Source organism: Daphnia pulex, chromosome 10 (assembly GCF_021134715.1).
Source record: "Daphnia pulex isolate KAP4 chromosome 10, ASM2113471v1".
Taxonomy (NCBI): Eukaryota; Metazoa; Arthropoda; class Branchiopoda; order Diplostraca; family Daphniidae; genus Daphnia; species Daphnia pulex.
In genome coordinates, this window is record NC_060026.1 from 4219658 (window position 1) to 4241034 (window position 21377).

Below are 21377 nucleotides of genomic sequence, written 5' to 3' on the forward strand. Positions count from 1 at the left end.
ACTTTTCCAAGGCTCTCTAATTCAGCATTAATCTTCATAGATAATGGCTGTTCAGGTATAGGAGTAGGACCTGCAAGCAACATTTATCTTCATAGATAAGGGCTCGATAGACAATAGCAATCAGGTATAGGACCTGCAAACCGCTGGAAAAGTCAGAATAAGTCTAACCTAATCTTTCAAAAAATAAATAGTGTTATGAAGTTTACATCAATCGAAAGCGGGTGAATGAATTTGTAACTCGTTACTTCAGAATAGTTATTGAATGAGTTGCAATGCATTTCCACTCTTTCATTCATCTTGTAGTAAAATTGCGCAATAATACAGTTCATTAACATTTAACAATCCTTATAAGGGAAATAAAATTGCTATCCCATATTGATAAAAATAAATCAGCGTAGAGATTCGAGTAGCAGTTTCACTCCGTCCGGGGCAACGGCTGTCGTCGTCTGTATCGTCTGTATCGATACGACAAACGAGTCTTGTTTACATTTACAATATTTTGAAACATCTCACGATTCGTGTTTTACCGGAAGGACTAATTTTGTAAACGTAATGGAGACAATTGAAGGGAAAATAACTGCTATAAGCCATATTATTTAGTAAGTAAAAGATGATGACATGATATGGGGTTTTATAACAGTTATTTTTAAAACTAGCATCAATCCCAAAAGTCTATTTTTTGAAGTGTCATTGGAAAATCAGAGATGGAATATCATGGTGACTGACAGAAACCACCTGACTAATTGGAAAGAAATTTTAGTAATGAGACAGTGGATTAAATTAGATGAGCTAAAGAGAGTAACCATTTCTGGAGTGAGTATTAATTACAGATATTATAGTCGACTATTCACCCCACAAAAATCAATGCCATTATTTTATCCATAGCACGCCAGCAGCAAGCCGATATCTGTTTTGGAAACCACCAAAACCTCCCAATTAACCAGAATTGAAAAGGCTATAGTGAAATATTCCTTGTCATCCAACTTGATCAATTATGAGGTAATTCAATACAAAACATGTACTCTCATTCCTCCTTGGTGAAATCATTATTTTCTGCAGGGTAAAGTCACAGATGACGCTTTTGGGTCTTCAGGCTTTTATCAACTTGACGACAGCCTAACCCTGTGCCTTACGTACATGAAATTGGTCACCAGCATACCAATTATAAAGAAAGGGGACACTGTTGTTGTGCATGGTGCTCACAGGCTATGTGTTAGGGATCAATTCCTTGTACTGATTTGTGGCAGAGGAAACCTAGTCAACCAGTAAACACACAACATTTCTATGGCTTGATGAAATTCCCCACCATATCATAATGTTTTGTCGATTGAATATAGGACTGTTCACAAGGAGAATGAAGGATTGTTCCCGAAATCCGCCAGGGAAGACAGCCAGGACTTTATCCAGCACCTGGCACTGGAGAACAACCACGGCATCGGGCTGATGTTTAGTCTCTACGAACTCTGTCAAACGCTTTGCGATAAACTGACCGGAATTTTACCTCGTGAAAACGTCACCAGGTGGGCACACTCCCGTCGAACACGTGCCATCCATTTCCTGACAAAAACCAAATTTTTATCCATCAAGGAAACTCGCCAGCGTCAATCAAAAAGGAGTTCTGGCCTCACTTGTGGATCACATCGCGTCCACGGTGCCCGTCGAAACCAAAAGACGATCCCTGTCGCGAGAATTCCTGGAGCACGGCGGTGGATGCGCCCCCTGCACTAAGGTATCACGCAACAAATGTGTGCAGACAATGTCTACTAGCTGTCACAATGAATATTAACGACTGTTACACGACTTTAGGAAACTTGTTGGAACATTGACGTTTGGCCTCTGGATCCCGACGCCGTTGAGAGGCGCTGCAACGACCGCGAGTTGTGGGTGACCACCACCGGCCCTGGCGGTCCGGACGTGAAAAATAAAATTCCGGAGAACAATCCGAAAACGGCGTCGCCACTCTATTGGAAACACGATGTGGCCCCGATCGATTCGCGCTCCGACCGCCTCTCGATCCTCCTGGGAATCCTTTCGTTCCTTAACGGGCGTTGGGAGCTCAGGGACGGCCACGCTTCGGTGGAGGTCGTGGCCGTGGATCGCGACTGTCACCAGTTCCGGGACCGATGCGTTTTCGCCTCCAAGTTTTCCGTCCACCGGGAATGCTTCACAGTGGAAGAGGATCGCCACCACCAGCAGCAGAGGGTCTATGTCAGCATCGAGGAATTCCACGCGGCCAGCCTGCCGCTGGCCAAGCCGGACGTCGTCGACGAGACGAATCCGTCGACGGAGAGCGTCCGATTCCTGGCGTTGAACAAGAGTCTTCCGCAAATGGTTTACTCCAGCGACACGGCCATCCGCCACGTTTTTGGCTTCCTGATCGTGGCCTCCCTCCACGGCCAGTCGGAAGCCGATCGGCTGGGCGACGATCCCAAACGCCGCAAAAAGGACGAGTCGGTCGTCGAGTCCAGCCAGTGGCCGTCTTCCGCCGAAGGAGGTCCAGCCAACTGCATCCTGCTGGTCAGCCAGGATCACCCGACTTTGAGCTATCCGGCCCTGGTGGAAGGCCGGGTCTACGAAATCCGTCTGGCTCGCCGGAAACTACTGAGCAACCCGTAACCAAAAAAATTCCGTAATCTTCTTATCAATCTGATTTTTTGATCTGATTTTCTCTTCTCCTTTTTTTGATTTCATTTGGGGTGGATCGTTGAATCATTCAGGATTTACCTCTCGGCCCTGAAAGAAGTGCCGCAGTACGCTCTGAAGAATCACGTCTATCTGGTTCCGGACGTGGTGGCAATCTACCCGGTGGCCTACCACCTCCCGAGGAGTGAGTCGTACATGCGCCGCGACGTACTGAGGTAAATATTTAATAGGGAAAACCTTGGAGAGAGAGAGAGAGCTAGGAACGAAAAAGGATCGATATAAACACAGACGCATATACACACAACACACACACAGCAGCTCCTGACCTCGGCTTGCCGGCGGCGCTCTACACTGCGTCGCTCTGCATTATAGATCCGTTTCTCTCTTTTTTATTCTTTTTTTTTATTTTCTCTGGCATGTATGTATATTCCATCCAGGGCGGAGGAGTGCCTGTCCCTGGACGAGATCGGGCAGACGGTTTCGCTGCGGGGAAGGATCGTCGACCGGATGCATATGGATCCTCGTTTTTCCAGCGAGCGAGTCGGCCAAACTTACACCACTCATCGAGGAACAACTTGGCTGGGCATTCCCGGTATAATTTGAACGGAATTCCAACGAAAATAGTAGATATTAGTTAGTTATCCTCCTGGGCTAGAAAAAAGAGCTGGGCTCAGGTGCAGTCAATCGGGTCGTGATTAGATGGCCAGCTAGGAGAGCTGCAAAAGGATAACACTTGTCTTCATCAATACCATTTTCTGTGACACACACACACACACACACCCGGGCCAGCTCTATAGACTGGAATCGATGCTGCAGAGAATTTGGCGGTGGCGCTAGTTGAATTGATTATTATTTTCTCCCGAATGGGGCGTCAGCTTGCACCCGAAGGGGAATTCCCCCCCTTTTATATTTATTTTCTTTTACTCTCTCTCGTCAATAGGCAACAAGAAATTGATCCTGAAAATGGGCGACGACCGCGAGTGCAGCTTCGGCAGCCGGATCGACGTGTATTTCAATCTGCGCGAGGGCCAGGTCTATCCGCTGGGTCTCTTTGTCGGTACCGAAGTGGAACTGACGTGGCTGTGCTTGCGCAAGACGCACAAGACGGGCCGTCTCTACTGCACGTCGACTTTGTTGACGTGCATCCGCCTCCTGAAAATCGGCCGGAATTTCGGGTAATAATCAAATTCAAATCCCTCCCCCCACCCCAATAATAATAATCCAAATGGGGAAATAATCGACAAAGGGGAACTGGACGATTGGCTGTCAATTGCACAGGTCGAGCAAGCCGCGACTCGAGTTGATGAAGGAGTCGTGTATCGGGCGGCGCTACTTGTGCCAATTGGAGTCCATCCGGCCCAAGGATGTCTTCAGCTGCCTCGTGACAGTGCGCTACATCCATAAAATCTCCATCAACTGCCTCTGCTCCGGCTGCGGCAATGCTGTCACGAGGGGAACTTGCACTTACGTTGGCTGCCACTGGAACCAGCCAGGCTGCAAAGTCGATCTGAAAGCCTGGTATACTACAACGACTACTCTTATTTCTCTCTCTCTCCCTATGAGGTTCACTGGGGTGGTGTGGCGGCGGTGGGTGGGTGGGGTGCGCCCCATCCCCCGTCTAAGCCTCAACGCGGCGCGCTATTGATTTCCGCCTCCGGCACACACACACAGACGGATCTCTCACTGCACAACGTCTAACTCTCTCATTTCGATCTTGTTTTCTCTATCTATCTATGTTGCACTACGACGACGATGACTACTACTACACCAACTACTACCGGACTACTTTGGGGTGATGTATCCCATCGTGTATTCATTTCCTGGCCACCATCCCACCCCCAACCCCGCCGTCTATTATTGAATCATCGCGGATGGATACACATCCATTGCTGACCACGCCTCCTCCTCCTCCTCCGCACACACACACAACAATATAAAAACATAATAACGGACGGATGGACGGATGGATGGACAACAAAAAAAAGGTGCACGGTGGAAGACGGAACGGGCCAGGCCCTGGTCTTTTTCAGCGGCGATTGCTGCCGATCCTGGCTCAAATTGCCGGCCAACGTCTGGAAAATCCTGCAGGACAATGTTTTACCCCACGAGGGCGAATTCGTCTATTTGTCATCGGTAAAAAAAGAAAGGATTTTTTGAGTCAAATTTTAATTTGGTAAAAGGATCAAAGGATCAAAAACTTTTTTCTTTCGATCCTGAATTTGTTTTTAAACAGAAATCACGGCCTCCGGCAGTCAGTGTGGCCAGTCAGATCCTATCGCTTTATTGTGACAGTTGCGTCCACCTGCGGCGACCGCTGCACGTCATCGTTGACAAGTTCACCAACAACGAAGGTACATATCAATGACATTTTAAAAGAAATAAAAGACTTTCTCTTGTAATTTTTGTCTTTTTTTTTGTTTGTTTGGTTGGTTGGTGGGGGGAAACATCATCAGTCAATGCCGGACAGGAGCGGACACCAGCTTATTTCCTGAGGGATCCACAGAAAAATCGGCTCTTTTGCCTGCACGTCGGCGAGCGGGATTCGACCTTATGCGCCAACGAGCTATCAGGTTTGCCTTCAATTATTCCATCCATCCAGCTGCCAACCCCACAACCTCCCCATGCATGTTTAGCTATTCATTCTCCCTGGGAAATTGATTGTTTTTGTAGACCCCGCCCAGATCTACACATAGTATATAGTCACTCACACAGGCATATAGTTTTGGTAAATTGTATCTGGTTTTTTAGTTTTTGTTTTCGAAGAACAGTAAAAACATGATAGTGTATACACAACGAGGAAAGATAATCGAAACAACATTAGATATTTAGTATGTAACACTCGGCTCATCTTGTAAGCACAGAGAAAAAAAATTAGAAACAAATTTTGTGGTTTCGACCGTTTTCATCCACAACAAAAAACAAAATTAGACCAAGAAACAAATAATTGAATTGTTTTTTTTAGACCCTACTCATTTGTTAGTAGTGTCAAACCCCAAAACGGAAAAATTGTAACACAATTTACATATCATAGTGATAGTGTGTGCGGTTCATTTGAAATAACCGCCCAATTTTGAACAAGAGAAGAGAAAGTTAGAGAGGAGATAGAGAGAAAGAGAAAGAAGAATCGAAAGATTTCATTCCATCACATGAAAAATGTCATAATTTTTTTGTGTTTTGTTAAATAGTTTACAATAGTTTTTCATTTTTTTCATTCATTAACAAATTTCTTTTTAATTTAATTTCTTATTTTTTTTTCTTTATTTATTTTGTCCAGCTTTAGGGAGCCACTGAGCTTATCAAATGTTTTGTTTTTTCAAGTGTCGCTGTCGTCGTCGTCGTTAAATCGATTAGGTGAACGCAAAATCGTGATCCATGTTCTTGAGTTTGAGCTTCTTCTGGGCGATTTTGGAGTATTTGATGTCGATGGGTTGGGTGGTGTCGTAGAGGGAGGGCGCCTGCAGGATGATGATGGCCATGCCGGCCACGCAGGCCACGAAGAACAGCCACAGGAAGAAGCGATCCAAGACCATGGCCACAAACTTCCAGTCTTCAATCACCTAAAATAAATAGAAGAAAACAAAAAATCCCCCGTCCCATCCGAACAAACAAACAAACAGAGAAAAAAAGAAAAACATTTTCATTTCATTTGAACTTTCGGAATCGATAAAATGTCCGTCCGTATGTACCACCCGCGTCCTTGTATCAATAGAAAAAAAGTCAAGTTGCTACTGCTGTTGGTCCAAGAAATTTAATCGAATTTCAGCGCTGCTATCCTTCAAGTGCCTCCCTCTTTCTTTTATTTTCTTCCCTTTTGGCCGTCTCTCTCTCTCTCTTTCTATCTGGACTAGTATATAGCTGGATCAACATTGACTCTCGCCCGTCCGAGTCACTTTAGAACATGCGGGGGTAAGGACGGGTAAGGAGAGGAAGGATATGAAAGGAGAGGAGAAAATAATTCCGGGCGACTATTTTTGAGTAGCAGCTCCGCCAATCGAATCAGATTTACGTCGAACCACTTGGACGGACTTATGTACACATAACCGGGCGCACACCACACTCCTGCCCAGCCAACCCCAAGAATTGCTGGATGGACGGGCAGACACAAACGTCAACAGCATCCAGCAGCAGCAGCAGCAGCAGCTTAATGCCATTGTCTTAATCCTTTGGACCGTGTAACAAAATCAATATTCCGCCCGTTCGCCCAGCCCGGCCCGGCCCTTTTTAGATCTACAGACTGTCGCTGGGGGAAGCTGATCCGGACGGAAGGAATATTTTTAAGAGTGACGGACTTACACTGTCGAATCGGTCCTTGTTCCTCATGTGTTGAGCGATGAAACGGACGTCTTCGATCGAGTGTTCCATCTCGACGGGCAGCTGGGCCTGCTGATGGATGGCCGCCCGCTGCTTGACTCCGCTGTTGGTGCGGCTGCATCCGCCGTGCTGCTGGCAGCCGCCGCCGTTGTTCTCGGCAGCCGCCACGGCCGCCGCCAGTGGTGGCGGCGGCCCGGACAACTGACTGGACCGGCCGTTTCGAGAAGCGGAAGCGCCTCCTCCGCAAGCGGCCTGCGACCCCTTGCCACCACCACCACCGGACGTCGTCTGCCTGTAGGGCATCTCCATGTCGATGGCGGCCGTGCTGTTATTAGGTCCGGCGGAAGAGGAAGAATTGAGCGGCCACGACTCTGAGCATCCGCCCGACGGCAGGTGATGCTGCTGTTGGCCGACGGGAATGATGGAGATCTCCGTGCCTCGAGTGGGCAGGGCGTTCATCTCCCACTCGCTGAGCTGCTGGTTCCTTGGCGGCCGGGTGATGCACAGCAATTTGGGCAGGAATCCGATGAAGACCCGCTTGACCCACGGGGCCATCCGGTGGGTGGAAGGAGATCGGAAGTTGACGTTGAGCACAATGATGGTCACCAGGACGGACAGCGTCACCAGGATCATGGTGAAGAGGAGGTACTTGCCCAGGAGGGGCACCGTCAGCGACGTCGGCGGAATAATCTCGGCCAGCAGGAGGAAGAAGACGGTCAGCGAGAGGAGGATGGAAACGCAGAGCGACATCTTCTCGCCGGAATCGGCCGGCAGGTAGAAAACCAGAACGGAGAGGCAGGAAATGCCGACGCAGGGGATGATCAAATTGACGGTGTAGAAGAGCGTTTTCCGTCTCAGGGTGATGTTGAAGAAGATGTCCGGGAAGGGCGTGTCGCCGCAGCAGCTGTAGTACTTTTCGTTGCGCTGGGCCGGCACTTTCATGATGTCCCACTCGACGCTCAAGTAGTACTCGCGCAAATCGATGCCCACCTGGATCAAATTCGAGTCGGGCGTCTGGTGCAAATGCTGCAAGTCAACCTGAAGAAAAATCATCAAATTCAATTTAATCACATTTTTGTTTGAAAGAGCTGGATATTTTTTATTATATAGAGACGGGCCTGACGGCCTATATAGAACTAGGCTATTCTTTTGTGAGCGGAAAGCAACTGGAAATCAAAGTCTGCCAGGCGTGTCGTCTACTATATACTCTCGCATGGATGCCGGTTGATAAGAAAGAGATTGGTTGGGTATATAGCGGGCCGGCAGCGGGCAAAAACTACACACTTACACTCTGCTGGGCGGACAGGGAAGAGGGGAGAGGGAGAAGAAAAAAAATAAATAAAAGGGACGAATGGCGGAACGCCGGCCTTAAGTATCGATTAAGGGCGTGAGAGAGTTAGACTAGACATGTGCGCTATGTACACAAGAATAAGGATCGATCCTGTCTTCATCAATCTTAAATGAATTCAATTCAATTCAATATGATTATTATTGGATTTGTATTTACCGTATTGCCGTCGGACGTCCAGGATCCAAATTTCATGTAGCAGGTCTGCTCGTCGAACGGGAAATACTCGACGTCGATCTCGCAAAAGGACTTGTAGATGGCCGGCGGCTTCCACGTGACCGTCCCGTCGTGTCGCAGGATCGCCTTCGTCATGATGGTCACCTCGTAGTTGCCGTCGGCGCTGGAATACATTTGAATCGAAACCCCCATCCAATCAGTCATCATGAATAAATTTAAAAAAATACTAATCAATAAATCAAAATTATGATAAAATAAAATAATAAAATAACAATAATATTAAAAATAAAATAATAAAAGTAATAATAATAATAATAATTTTAAAAAATCATAAAATAGATAAATTTTAAATCAATCAACAAATATAGGCATATATAAGGATTTTTTTTTTAACTGACTTGTTGTAGAGGACAATGTCCGGCAGCCAGATGTTTTCGGACGGAACGTGAAGTGTCTTGACACCGCCGTAATCCTCCGGGTCCCATTTCAGCTTGTAGTCGAACCATTCCTATAGGTAGACAAATACAACCGAATTTTAAATGAATTAAACCGTTAAACATCTTTTTCTTAAAAAATTGATTGTTACCTGTTCTACCCACATGTTGGTGGTCATAATCTGGTTCTTTAAATTCTAAGGGAATGAGAAATTAGCAAAGAATGAAATTGATTTTGAGCGCCGGCCGTTCGGCTGGCCAGCGCTCGGATGACGGAAATATAAAACTCACGACGTCAATGAGCTGAGAGAGTTTGAGTCCGAGTTTGACGGTCAGCCGGTCGGAATTGTTGCCGACGGGCCGGATGAGACGATTGTAGTCGGTCAGTAGATCCTCGTAAAGCCGCTTGGCGTCCTGATCGGCCGAAGCCGGACAACCGATGGAGAGGAGGATGAGCAGTGGCGGCAGAATCAGTTGGGCAAATCCCGTCCACCGGAACAAGAGAGACGAACCGCCACTGCTGGAAGAAGAAGAAGAAGAAGGAGGAGGAGGAATAGGAATAGGAGAAGGAGGTTGTAGTCCTAATACAACAGCAGCAGCAGGGCCGGCTAATGATAAGCTTTCGTTATTCTCCGCTGACGGCGGCCTTCTTCTTCTTTCTTTGCTGGCTGGCCAGCAGTTGATGCCAGCAGCCTCAGCACCACCTAATAATCAGGAGCCAAAATAAGCCAAAGTCGTCCATCATCACGGCCGTCACTTGCACATCGCAGAGACCAGCAACTAGCCGCTCCGTTGCCGATGATACAACGGCAAATATATACAGCACACACAGCACATCTCACATATAATATAACACATATAACCAGTCTAAATAGGATATAGGCATATACAACAAACAAACACAAACAAAGTCTAATTCTTTTACATTTATCCTGCCAAAAAGAATCGAGAAAAACTTCCCAGTATAACGCAGGACATTTGATTTTGTTTTCGTCCGATTTATTATGAGAGGGTCATATATAATACTGGTGCATCACTATACAGCAGTACGGTTGGCTTCTTATTGATCTATTCAAGCCAATATATAATCGGCAGACCCCCTTTTTGATGTCGGCCTGGTATATATACATCTATATATATGCAATAGGCCAAAAACTTTTTTTCCCATTGAATTCCAAACCGACGAAAAAAAAAGGGAAAAAAGTTTTAGCCGGAAAAAATCAAAAAGAAAAAAAGAATAAATGTAAAACATTGTCCACTTGTTCTCTGCTGTGGTTCTGTGTACTTTTTAACATGGGCTCTTTGAACTCTGTATAAAGTAGAGGAATAGCTGTATATACATCAACTTGTATATATAAGCTATCAACTAAATATATACAGCATTCTTTATATAGCTATTCGATCTAAAGTTGATAAGTCTAAAGATTTCCAGTGCGGATTTTGTGTCTAGCTGATGTATATAATGTTTCTTCATCAATCACAATCAACAAGACACATTCTTATTATGGTGTTGTTGCTGTAAATGTAATGTCGGTTTCTGCGGGCGTAAAACTTTGTACGATAAAGGAATATAAACGATGCAGCACATGTAACATAGAGAAGAGAGAATATCTTGTTCAAAATATATTACGATAAATATAAATATCGCCTCTCTGATGTGGATACCACGTAGAGAGGGCTGTCGGAGCGAGTTAAAGATACGATATATATATAGTATATATATATCTGTATAGAAAAGGAAAGAGGAGGAAAAAAAAAGGATCTCGGCCGTCTTTTATTGATCCGCCACTGCTGAGAGACGCATAGTAGAGAGAGAGAGCAAGGAGCGCAGAGAGAGCTTTGAGAGACCCTGGAGAGTTTTCGGCAGTGCAGCAGCAGCAGCACACATGTATGTATACAGGCGATTTCTCTCTATAGACTCGACAACCCCACACAGCACACAGCATATAATAGGCCTAAACCATTCCGTCATCTTCTCCCCGGCTGTTGTATGTGACATGTCATTTGTGCCTCGATCCTTTTTCCATTTTATTTTTTATTTTATTTTTCATTCACATATATCCTTCCATTTTGAGGGGGTTGGTTATAGTGGGGGTTGGCTATAGATCCAATACACAGAACCGCGGAATCTATATACTTTTTTTCGTCTGCTATACTAGGAACCCAAGGAGCCGTGTGACGATGGTCAAGAAGAGCTATGGGATCTATATAATATTGTGTCTATATGAACGGGGGGAATTTGAGAGCTTTGATATTGTAATAGAAGATAAATAGATTTAGATTATATACACCATGTGTCCGGCGGATATTATTAAGACCCTATATAATAGGAGAGAGAGCTGCACTCAATACACTCTTGTTTGTGTTATTACGTAATGTTTTGGGTTATATTTACATTTCCTCCTGTTCAAGTCCTTTTTCCAAAAAAAAGGGGGCGGAAATTCAACTCCCGAGTCCAGGAGATACAAACAAGGAGCTATAAGCAAGATAGAAGGAACGGCAATTACATATGGGAGCCCCCCTCAGGAGCATAGGGAATGTATTATCAAGAAGCGCAGAGGGGTGAGACGGAGGCGGAGAGTCTAGCCCGTCCCAAAAGTCAATGCCTGTTAATGGAAGCTTAATTGTGCGTATGCTGGGCCGCCTGCACCTCTCTTCTGTTGTTGGTTAGCAAAGCCTCTAAACAGCCTACATATGCATTTATCGATGCTGTATCTAGGTCGTCCTATATCTTCCATTTGAGCAGAGACGATGGATTTTCTATACTATATATGCGTTGGTGGCCAATCCTGTTTGAATAAACCCAGCATTGCCTATTATTCGACATGCCTATAGGCTATATTTATGTATGGGTTTGGTTGGATCTTATATAATGCATGAAAGGATCTTCTCCTGCTTCTTATTTGCAATAGGAAAAAGAAACAAAACACAGTTAATGAGAAATATTCTCACTCGGCTCCTTATTGTGCTGTGCTGGCTCCTGACCGATCGATTCATCTGCTGCTGGTCCGGCAGCAGGATCCAGCAGCCGCCGCCGCCGACGGCCTTGTACGCACGTTGAATACCGACTGAATAACATCCTGTGCTGCTGCTGCTGCTTCTTCTCGTCCTGATGCTCCTTCTGTGATTGTCTCCTTGGTCCGGCAGCAGGGCGATCCTCTTGTTGGCTCCTGCTTTCTCTTCTTGTCCGGGGTGAGTTGCTGCTGCTGTCCGTTGTCAGCTGCCGCTGCTGTTGCTCCTAACCAACAGCGCTTCTCTGTCATGGCAGGATCAATTCCCGGAACCTATCTGTATAATATAGTACAAAAACAAAGATGTGAACATCAGGCTCCTGTCGTCTGCGCTACGTGTGAAATAATAACAGGGGAAAATGTTATTTCATTCCAACTTTGATCGGTCATTCACATAATAGTTAAATCCAGTTATATACTGAAACTGTTGACCTTTCCTTCCTATTGCACATCGGTAAGACTTGTGCTTGTCTATGAAGACGCTCAATGGCATTTATTCATTACCAACAACGGAATGTGTCTCATTTATCTATATAGCCACTGGTGCGCTGCTATGCTGCTGGATGTATAGCAACTCTCTCGTCGTCTAGATATAGTATATTGTAACCAGAAAGGACTTTGTTCGTCATCGTTACTTAATTGTCCTTATACAGCTCTCCACGCGCGCAGCAGTGCTGGTGGTGGTGGTGGTGGTGGGTGTTGTATTTTAGCTCCTACAGATATATCTTATGAGAGACCCTATATAGACATGCGGGGAGTATGTAGGGACAACCGGCGACTGTTTCGGATCGATAAGAGCGACTTGACGAGAAATTCTCTCTGTCTCTGCTGTGTTGCTGTGCTTTGTGAATAGGTTCATACAGCTATACATCTCTCGAGGTCTATATAGTATATAGTAGTATACAGCATTCTCTTTATCCTTGTAAAAAGGAGAACCTGTGGCACTGTAAAGCACAGCAACTTTGATGTTAATATACACATTGTTTACATAGAGACGCCATGTAAAGGGGTGAACCGATCGAAAAATTGTATAGTGCCTTTAGATTATTCTCAGCAGCATAGCAGCAGAGAGAGAGATATTATAGCAACATATATAATACTGCGGGCGTCTTTTGTTTGCCACAATTCTAATCGCTCCTTTATCTTATATTAGGATACAACGTATGTAACAATAAGGAGCCGCATATAAAGAAAAGGGCTTCTGGCGAGCTTGAAAAAGATAAGAGTCTCGTCTTGGTCTATTCTATTTATTCTTTTCATAATAGCTGTAATGTTGACTCATAAGTCACTGCCAATAACCCGATGTTGGGCCTCTCTCTGATTTCTCTCTCGGCCGCAGACAAAATGCGACATGGAGACGTCACGATGGAGGGGACTCTGAGAGCGACGCTCGAGGGAGGAAATCTCATTAGTCGGTCTATAACTGCTGTCGGCATGTCACAAATTGACACCGCAGAGTACAGACGAATGCGACCGAGATCGACCGAGATATATCTATGGGGGCTATATAGTGTGTGCTGTTAGAGCCGAGCTACATATACACCCAGCAGCTGTAGAGAGTGCAGCAGACTATCTATATATGACAACGAATGTAAAGGGGTTAGACACACGATGAGAGTGTCAACATCGGGGCGGAAGAGGAGCGCTCCGGCGGATCGTATACTATTGAGGCGGAAAGAGCAAAGCAAATGAGATTGCTGACAGGGTCGATTGGATGAGAGCTATGCCAGCAGCACAAGCAGCAGCAGCATATAGGAAACCGGCGATGTCTCTCTTCTCCTATATATATATATATCTTTAGATAATATTAGCCAGGAGCACTGCAGCAACTGGAAACGTCAGGAATTTGGGAAGATAATCCGACACTGTTGGGCTCCTTATTGCTTCCGTTTTCTCTTCAATACTTTAACTTATTCTTTCGCTCAAAGGTCAACTTCTATTTTCAGATCTATATGCGCTGATGTTTGAGTGGGGGCAGGTTACGTCAGTTGGTGGTGGCCTTTCAATGGCTGTGACGGTTGACCTACCTGTTGGGCTCTTATGAACTCTATTGGATCTATCGCAGTCGACATTAGTGACCTCCTTCAAGCTCTTCTTTTATGCATGGAAACTCTCTCGCCTTGTGTGATATAGCTATAGCTACGCTCTTTGGCTTTCATCACTTATACAAGGAGTCTCAAGGCAAAAAGAGGAGCTCGTTGGCCAACCCATTGTTCTCCTCCTTCATCATGGGATTTCTTTTGTCGCCCTTATATACAGGAGCGCGATCGCTAATGACCGCGAAAATTTTCAAACGACTATCAATGGACGCCTTTTCCCTATGTATATTACACATTATAGAGGATGTATAGGAGCAGACGAAAACTTTGGGCGTTATATATATATTAGGAGCCCGCTCTGATGATGATAGACTTACCCCAACGCTCTCCCCCCACTCTCTTTTCGAACCGAAATTTTCGTGTGTGTTATTAGTGACGGGGAGGATTTCTTCATTGATTCTTGTATGTACAAATCAGATCAAAAAAGTCCTGTTGGAAACTCGTCGATATAGGGGCGCGCGTCGGGTTTCTGTTTATTATAATCCCGCACTGATGAGCTCCTGACGACGGCGTTTTCGGCAGCAGCTCCTGATTGAAACACACTAGACACTGCGGCACACACAGCACAAACAAACACAACAAACACGGCACGTTTGTGGTGGAGAGGATATGATGAAGATCGTATATTTTTTGCTCTTGTATATAGGATATATATTCTCGTGTGTAGAAATTGTTTAATGGCGGCACGACAGAGCCCAACAGAAGCACCAATCACCAATCATTTGAAGGAGCGCAAACAAGGAGCTGCACAAATGGATATACCGAGAAACCAACCGGCACAGCAGCAGCAGAGGATGACGATTGATTTTGTTTCGTTGGATGATGTGTCAACAACAAGTTTTTGATGGAAGAATATATATAACCGCACAGTTGTTATCCGGATCGAACAATAACCACAAACGCCATTGAAATTCGTTTTGATTGGCTAAAACTATAGAGACAATTAAAAAATAGAGGAGAAGAATCTTTCTTTTTGTTGTATAGTTGCTGTTTGTCAATGTCTATACAAAAGAAACGGGAAAAGGGAAACGGAAAACAAAATAAAAAGGAGAGTCGTGCACGCAAACGCGTCCGTCTCCTTTGGCAACTGGCAGACGACTGAAACTAGGAGCCAGGAGCCGCAGTGCCTATATATACTGCACAGCAGCAGCATAGCACAACCCCGAGAACCGGTATACATGTATACAATGGGAAGACGTTAGACTCTATAAATCCCCGAGACTCTGAAGGCATCAGCTCAGTTCAACGCGCAAGAGAAAGAGAAGAGAAGGGGAAAATATATTACAAGAAAAGTATATAGAGATATGCTGCGCCCCGTTTTGTTTCTCTCTGTGCTCTGCTGCTGTACAGCAGGAAATAAGAGATATGTATAACACAGAGATACACACAAGAAAAAGATATACAGTATAGGGAAAGGAGATGGATCTGATTTCATCAGTGTGATGTGCCCCGTTATATACTTCTGGTCCAGATTTCGCAATATATAGCTCGAGGGGCTCTATGGCTCTGTGTATGTACTGTACATATCTGATGGATGTATAAATAAGATTGTTTGATGTTTTTTGGGAAAAATAATAGCATTGATACAGCTCAGTGCTCTTGTCAGATAAAGATGGAGAGTCAATCAATTATGTTCTTGGATTCACTTATAGATGAGCATAGTAGATAGGCTATATATGTATTTTACAAACAATTAGGCCGACTAAACTCTTTTTCATATAGATGTATATATCGTATTGTAATATAAGCTAATGCAACTCTCTTATTATAATCCTGGATATCAAAGAAAACGTATGGAAAACTAATATTATTGCTGCGCTGCTGTACAAATCCAGCAGAGTGTTTCAGACGTTTCTGATGAAATGTATTCAATGGTCCATCAAAGATATCTTGGCCGCCCTTTCAATCTTCTTATGTAACACATACATAGCAATGAACGTATATAGACATCAGCATTGTATATAGCCTAGCCTATACATCTATATATGCTGTATTTCTTTAATATAAAAAGGAAAAATATATATTTATATAAATACAGATGCTATGATAGAGAGTGCAGGATATTGTCGGATTGACTTTCACGCCCGATAGATATCCCTTATATTGATGGGATATCTCTTGCAGCACCAACATGTATAGGCTATAGAGAGATATATGATGGTATCAATAGTACGTCGACATAAGAGCATTCTATTTTCTTGTAGATTCTTTGTGCATATAATATAGCCTACACACGAAAGATATATAGACCCTGGCAAACAGCAGCACTTTCCCGTCAGTTCCGATTTTGGTTCGATTTTTGATTGTCAGAGTCCAGCAGTATCAACACGATCATCAACACTAGTATCTACAGGAAAACAGGAACAACTAGGGATATTTATCTGACTTGATGGACTACAGGAAGTCGAGCTATATAGGACGAGCCTCCATATGTATCTGTATTATTGATCGCACTATATATATGGCAGCTATAACAAGAATCGTCGGCAGCTTGTTAGTATTATTATATTAGCTGCATTAAGCCTTATTTCCTTTTTGATGGTGTCTCAATAATAAAAGACGATTCTAATTTAGGCCTACATATGTAGCTATACACCTGACCTCACGATCAATCCTCTCTTGTGTACAGCCCTGTATAAGCATCAGCAGGCCTCTGCTATAACTACATATAGAGGAAATCTATTGACATTTTATGGGGATATAAAAATCTATTGCCATCGGAATAGAGAAAATGGGAGGGCTGCGATCATTAGTATATATGACGCCAGGAGAGTGTGTGTCGTTCATCCCACTCACCTTCCGCATGACTGGCACAACATTGGAGCTGAAGAGAACGACGATATAGTTTCGTCCAACATCACCCGAGTGTGCTGCTGTGGGCGTCCTCCCCTTCTTTCTCATTTCGGCTTTCTCTTTTTAAAAAGAAATAAAAATTCTTTCGTTTTTTTTTTCATTTCTTTTAGATATTATTATTCGTCCCTCTTTTTTCTCTCTCTCTCTCTCGTAGATATGGAATAATAATCAGGCGCGGGCTATATCAATTAAAAACCTATTCGTCGTTTTCACGACATGTTTGACATTCATTTGCATATGAATGTCTATATCCGTATATAATGAGAGGAGCTGTTCTTACGTAATAAGAGAAGAAGCGTATTTTTCCATGCATCAAAAATGAATATTTCTCCCATCTTATATTCCTTATTTTTTCGTCGAGGAGAGCAACAGCTTTGCTGGTATATAAACGGTCGTCATCAGAGTCGTCGCATAGCAACGACAACTGAATTTGACATGGAAATTCGGTAGATATATAATCCGCGTTTGATGAAATTATATTTGATATTATTATGTAGAACCCATTTCATATGCCAGCAGCAGCGATATTAATATAATTTCTCCTTCTTTCTCCTTGGTGAAAGCACTCAGCCGGGTTATTATTATAACATGTTCGTTAGGCGACTTCAAAGAGCCTATATGTTATCATGCAGGCTATATTTGTATATAAATTTATATATAAGGCTATTATATTATATAGAGGGAATTCAAATGTAAATTAGGCTATAGCCAGCCTTTTTTAAAAAATTTCCAAGAATTCTAAATTGGCCTCTATCAAACATTTTTAATATAAAAGGCAAAATCAAATTTTTATCGAGAATATATAGGCTATATATATGCTTTTAGCCTCGCTAATGAACGCTCCCTTTCCAATGCTGCACGCGGTTATAACATATAATTGGCGGTCTATTCGCCGAAGACTTTGACGGGCCAATAATAATCGACAGGAAATCAGCTTTTTTCACAAGTTTCTCTCTCTTGGCCCATATCTAATCGCCACGCTACACTGCTGCAATAAGAGCGCGCGGACGTAAATATATATATAATAAATTTTTAATATATATAAAAAAGGCGTCGCCGTCGTTTGTCCTTGATGTCTGCTGACGTCGCCCGATGCTGAGTCAAGTCTGCTCCTGCTGATATACAAGACGCAGCAGCACACAAGAAAAAGTTTCTCCTTGACTGATTCCGCAGTGTACAGAAGACACGTCTTATTCTCTCTCCAGCACATCTCTCCTCCAGCAGCAGCAGCAGCACCTTCTTCATCCTCTTGTGTGTAAGAAAACAGCCGCACCCTGTCGGGTATTTTCATCTCCACAAACCAACAAAATTAGCCGCATTGCCAGCGTGTTGCACTATCGATCTTTTTTTTTTCTTATTCTTAAATAATATATTATATTTATATATATTTCACGCGTTTTCCCTTCGATATATATAGGCTATATATCCCATATATTCTGATGCATGCCCAAAGTCGAAGAAATCTATGGCTGCCGAGACAGCCCAGCAGCACACTGTGTGTGCACATGCGAAAATATATATAATACACAGAGCAAAAGCAGCGCACAGCAGCCAAGGCGCCGCCGCCACCACCCTGCGTGATCAATCGATAAGTATATAGCCACATACTGATATATACGGCCCAAAGACTCTTCTCTCTCTCTCTCTTATATATCTATCTAATAATATTATATATAGAGAGCTATATAGACCCTCTCGCCTTCTTTTATAGATGTGTCTCCATGGATGTGTCAAAGCGTGATCTGCTGTCGCGTTTTTTATACATTCCAACGCTCACGATATTTATATTACTACTACACATTCGTCTATTTAACGTGCCTATACTATAAATAGTTCTTGAAGGTTTCATTTTAAATTGAAGCGCGGGAAGTTTGAAAGTATAAAAGGTGTTTGGACAAAATGCGTTTTCTCTAAATATGAACTTTTTTTTCCCTTCGTCGAAACGAGAGCTGCTGCTGCTGGACCGCGGTGCTGTAAAAACGTGAACGGAATTCTTGATGAAGAATATAGGCCGAAGATTTTGTGTGTGTGTGTGTGCTGTGTGCTGTCCTTTTTGGCCGGCACAACATCGATGTGTGCCGGCGTTCTCTCTCTCTTTCATATACGTGATCAAACTTGATAAGATCGCGCGCATATAGGATACATCACAACATCTTGTGTGCGTTATAGTCTGTACATTGCGCCAGCAGCAGCAGCAGCAGCAAATATAACACACACAAAAAGAAATCTAAAAAGGAAAGAAAACAAAATCACACTTGAGCTTTTTTTCTCCTCCTCCTCCTGGAGATCCTATATTATTATTTATCCCGCGCGCCTCTGGCTATTTTCTTATATATATCTTTTCAGCATGAGATATCCAGAGGGCTGTGTGTTGTGTGATAACATATTGTTATTTGCGGAGGACCGCAGCAAGCAATTCCTTTTGGGCTATTATCAAAATAAAGAATTTAATCTCGACCTTATATTTATTATATATACAATATTTATAATAATAGTATAGGCGCGCGCTCTGTAGCTCCTTAAATATTCCCTTCGTGTGCATTTTGAATGACCTTTGACCTTACACACGTGTGGCAGACACTATATATATACGTGGCCCATACAGCAGTCGAGGATGCTGCATCAGCGAAATGGAACTACGGCAAATGCAATTGACACAATCCAGCAGCAATGGTCTTTAATACCATAGAGGCCAACATTGCCATCCTCCTCCCGCGCTCTTCTTATATTTTTAACCAAGTCTGCTTATGTTATATCTAGTTTCCGCTGCTGTATACATGTGACATTATATACATGAAAATCAATACACAAACACATCAGGGACGTAGACATATACACACAGGGGTCTCTTGGTTATTTGCTGACACTGGCAACAGTGCGACAACTTCGCAGGTTGCTGTGATGTACAAATATATATGTACGGATGATGGATATGTGTATAGTTATACGACACGTTTCCCATCCATCCATCCAGTCCTTCTTTTCTCCTATTACTTGTGCTCCTAGCTGCTGCTATAGCTCCTGTCTCGCTGTGTCTCCTACATATATAGGAGCCCACTGCTGCACAGGCAGCAGCAGCATCCCCTCCGGCTTTCTCCATATATAATTAGGACGGGAGCGCGTCGACTATATACTTGAAAACACTCACAGAGCTATAAAGCATCTCGCTTTAATGATGGCACGCGCCTTGAGTGGATTGCTGGCCCCCTGAACTCTCTTATTTTTTTCCTTTTTTGCCTATGCTGCTATGCTGGTGGCGGAAATAGCGGAGAAAACCCAGCATAGCAGCATAGCTATAGCGCTGTTATTATATATATCATGGCTCTTTCTCGTAGATATAGACTTGTGTGTGTGCTATACTCGTCGAGTTTCCTGTCACAATGAAAATCCTCCGCTCCTCTTCTCTATGTGGAAATGTTGTTCCATGCCATTACGCTGTATATATACTTGTGCACAGTCGCTTTATTTCGGTGGCAGCACCATTTTCTATCCCGCGAGAAGACAATCATATAATGAGAAGTTGCCCTTAACAACGCCAGCAAAGACAAAGATATGGCTCGTTGGCTGCTGTGTGCAGCAGCAGCAGCTAGATATAGGCTACATACAGCACAGCAGCACACACAACTCGATGGCGGTGATCATTTCGGCGGCATTTCGGTGTGAATTGAAAACCACCAACTCAATACTACTCTCCAATGTGAGAGAAAATGATAGGGCTGCGTTCCAGTTCACCAAACCTCTCAACTGTTTTAATAGACAATCGTTTCTATAGATAGATTTACTGTGGGCTATACAATTGGAAAGATATATACTATATAAACTGTCAGTGGATTGGACTACTGTTTACAGCCTACGCGGGGATTTCAGCCCATAAATATCTATTAGACCTAAATAATCTCGAATGGGAGTTCTCTCTCCCCCCGTTTGGCAATATATATTAATGGCTACATACAAAAGAAACGAAAAAAAAAACTACATAGAGAAACAATCAGACTTATAGCAATCTGTGTATAAAGGACGTGCTGGCTGGTCTTGAACGCGGAACACACACATCTATAAAGATCCCAAAAGAGCAGAGCAGCAGCAGGGGGGATGGGGGGCATAGAAAACCTTTAAAAAGGTCGTTGACAAATAGCTTTTCCTATTCTCTCCTGTGCGCGTGGTTCGCTCTACCCATAAGTCTCTTTTGTTGCTCACAGCACAGCAGGCCTGTTGTGTCCTATCAAGTGTGCGAAAATATAACGCAGACATCCCCCACTCTACTTTATTATTGCCGCAAAAAAAGACGCTGTTTCAGTTCTTATAGACCTTTCCTATTATAGTTCGATTTCACTTTTTGTTGCTACTGCTGCTTTCTCTGATTCGGCTCTATACTTTTCCAGCAGTAGATTTTCTGTCTGTGCCAAATATACCGGACCCGGTATTCATTTGCCATTCATGAAAAATAGTCCTTAAAAGAATTCCCTTTCGGATATTTTATTTCTGTTAACAGTATGTGGTA

The 21377-nt window shown here is 43.7% G+C and overlaps 2 protein-coding genes across 5 annotated transcripts; one reads left to right on the top strand and one right to left on the bottom strand.

Moving 5' to 3' along the window:
- The first annotated feature begins 408 nt into the window (after positions 1–408).
- On the top strand, positions 409–6371 carry LOC124204384. 3 transcript variants are annotated; one of them, XM_046601436.1, is made up of 15 exons: positions 409–599; positions 672–813; positions 886–999; positions 1060–1265; positions 1338–1520; positions 1588–1729; positions 1807–2612; positions 2718–2858; positions 3081–3235; positions 3584–3818; positions 3922–4161; positions 4629–4776; positions 4877–4994; positions 5097–5213; positions 5918–6371. In XM_046601436.1, the coding sequence occupies exons 1-15, from the start codon at positions 553–555 to the stop codon at positions 5932–5934; spliced, it is 2811 nt and encodes a 936-aa protein (XP_046457392.1). In that variant the 5' UTR covers positions 409–552; the 3' UTR covers positions 5935–6371. The 3 variants fall into 3 exon arrangements, with proteins under 3 accessions (XP_046457392.1, XP_046457393.1, XP_046457391.1); XM_046601435.1 differs by having other exon boundaries at positions 410–599; positions 657–813; XM_046601437.1 differs by lacking the exon at positions 3922–4161 and having other exon boundaries at positions 657–813.
- Positions 5361–15128, bottom strand: LOC124204385 (acetylcholine receptor subunit alpha-like 1). 2 transcript variants are annotated; one of them, XM_046601439.1, is made up of 8 exons: positions 14341–15128; positions 11866–12201; positions 9205–9617; positions 9066–9110; positions 8878–8987; positions 8462–8642; positions 6937–7992; positions 5361–6200 (listed from the first exon to the last, which is right to left on the bottom strand). In XM_046601439.1, exons 2-8 carry the CDS (start codon positions 11990–11992, stop codon positions 5991–5993), a joined length of 2142 nt encoding a protein of 713 aa, XP_046457395.1. In that variant the 5' UTR covers positions 11993–12201; positions 14341–15128; the 3' UTR covers positions 5361–5990. The 2 variants fall into 2 exon arrangements, with proteins under 2 accessions (XP_046457395.1, XP_046457396.1); XM_046601440.1 differs by having other exon boundaries at positions 9066–9101; positions 14341–15123.
- Positions 15129–21377: the final 6249 nt, after the last annotated feature.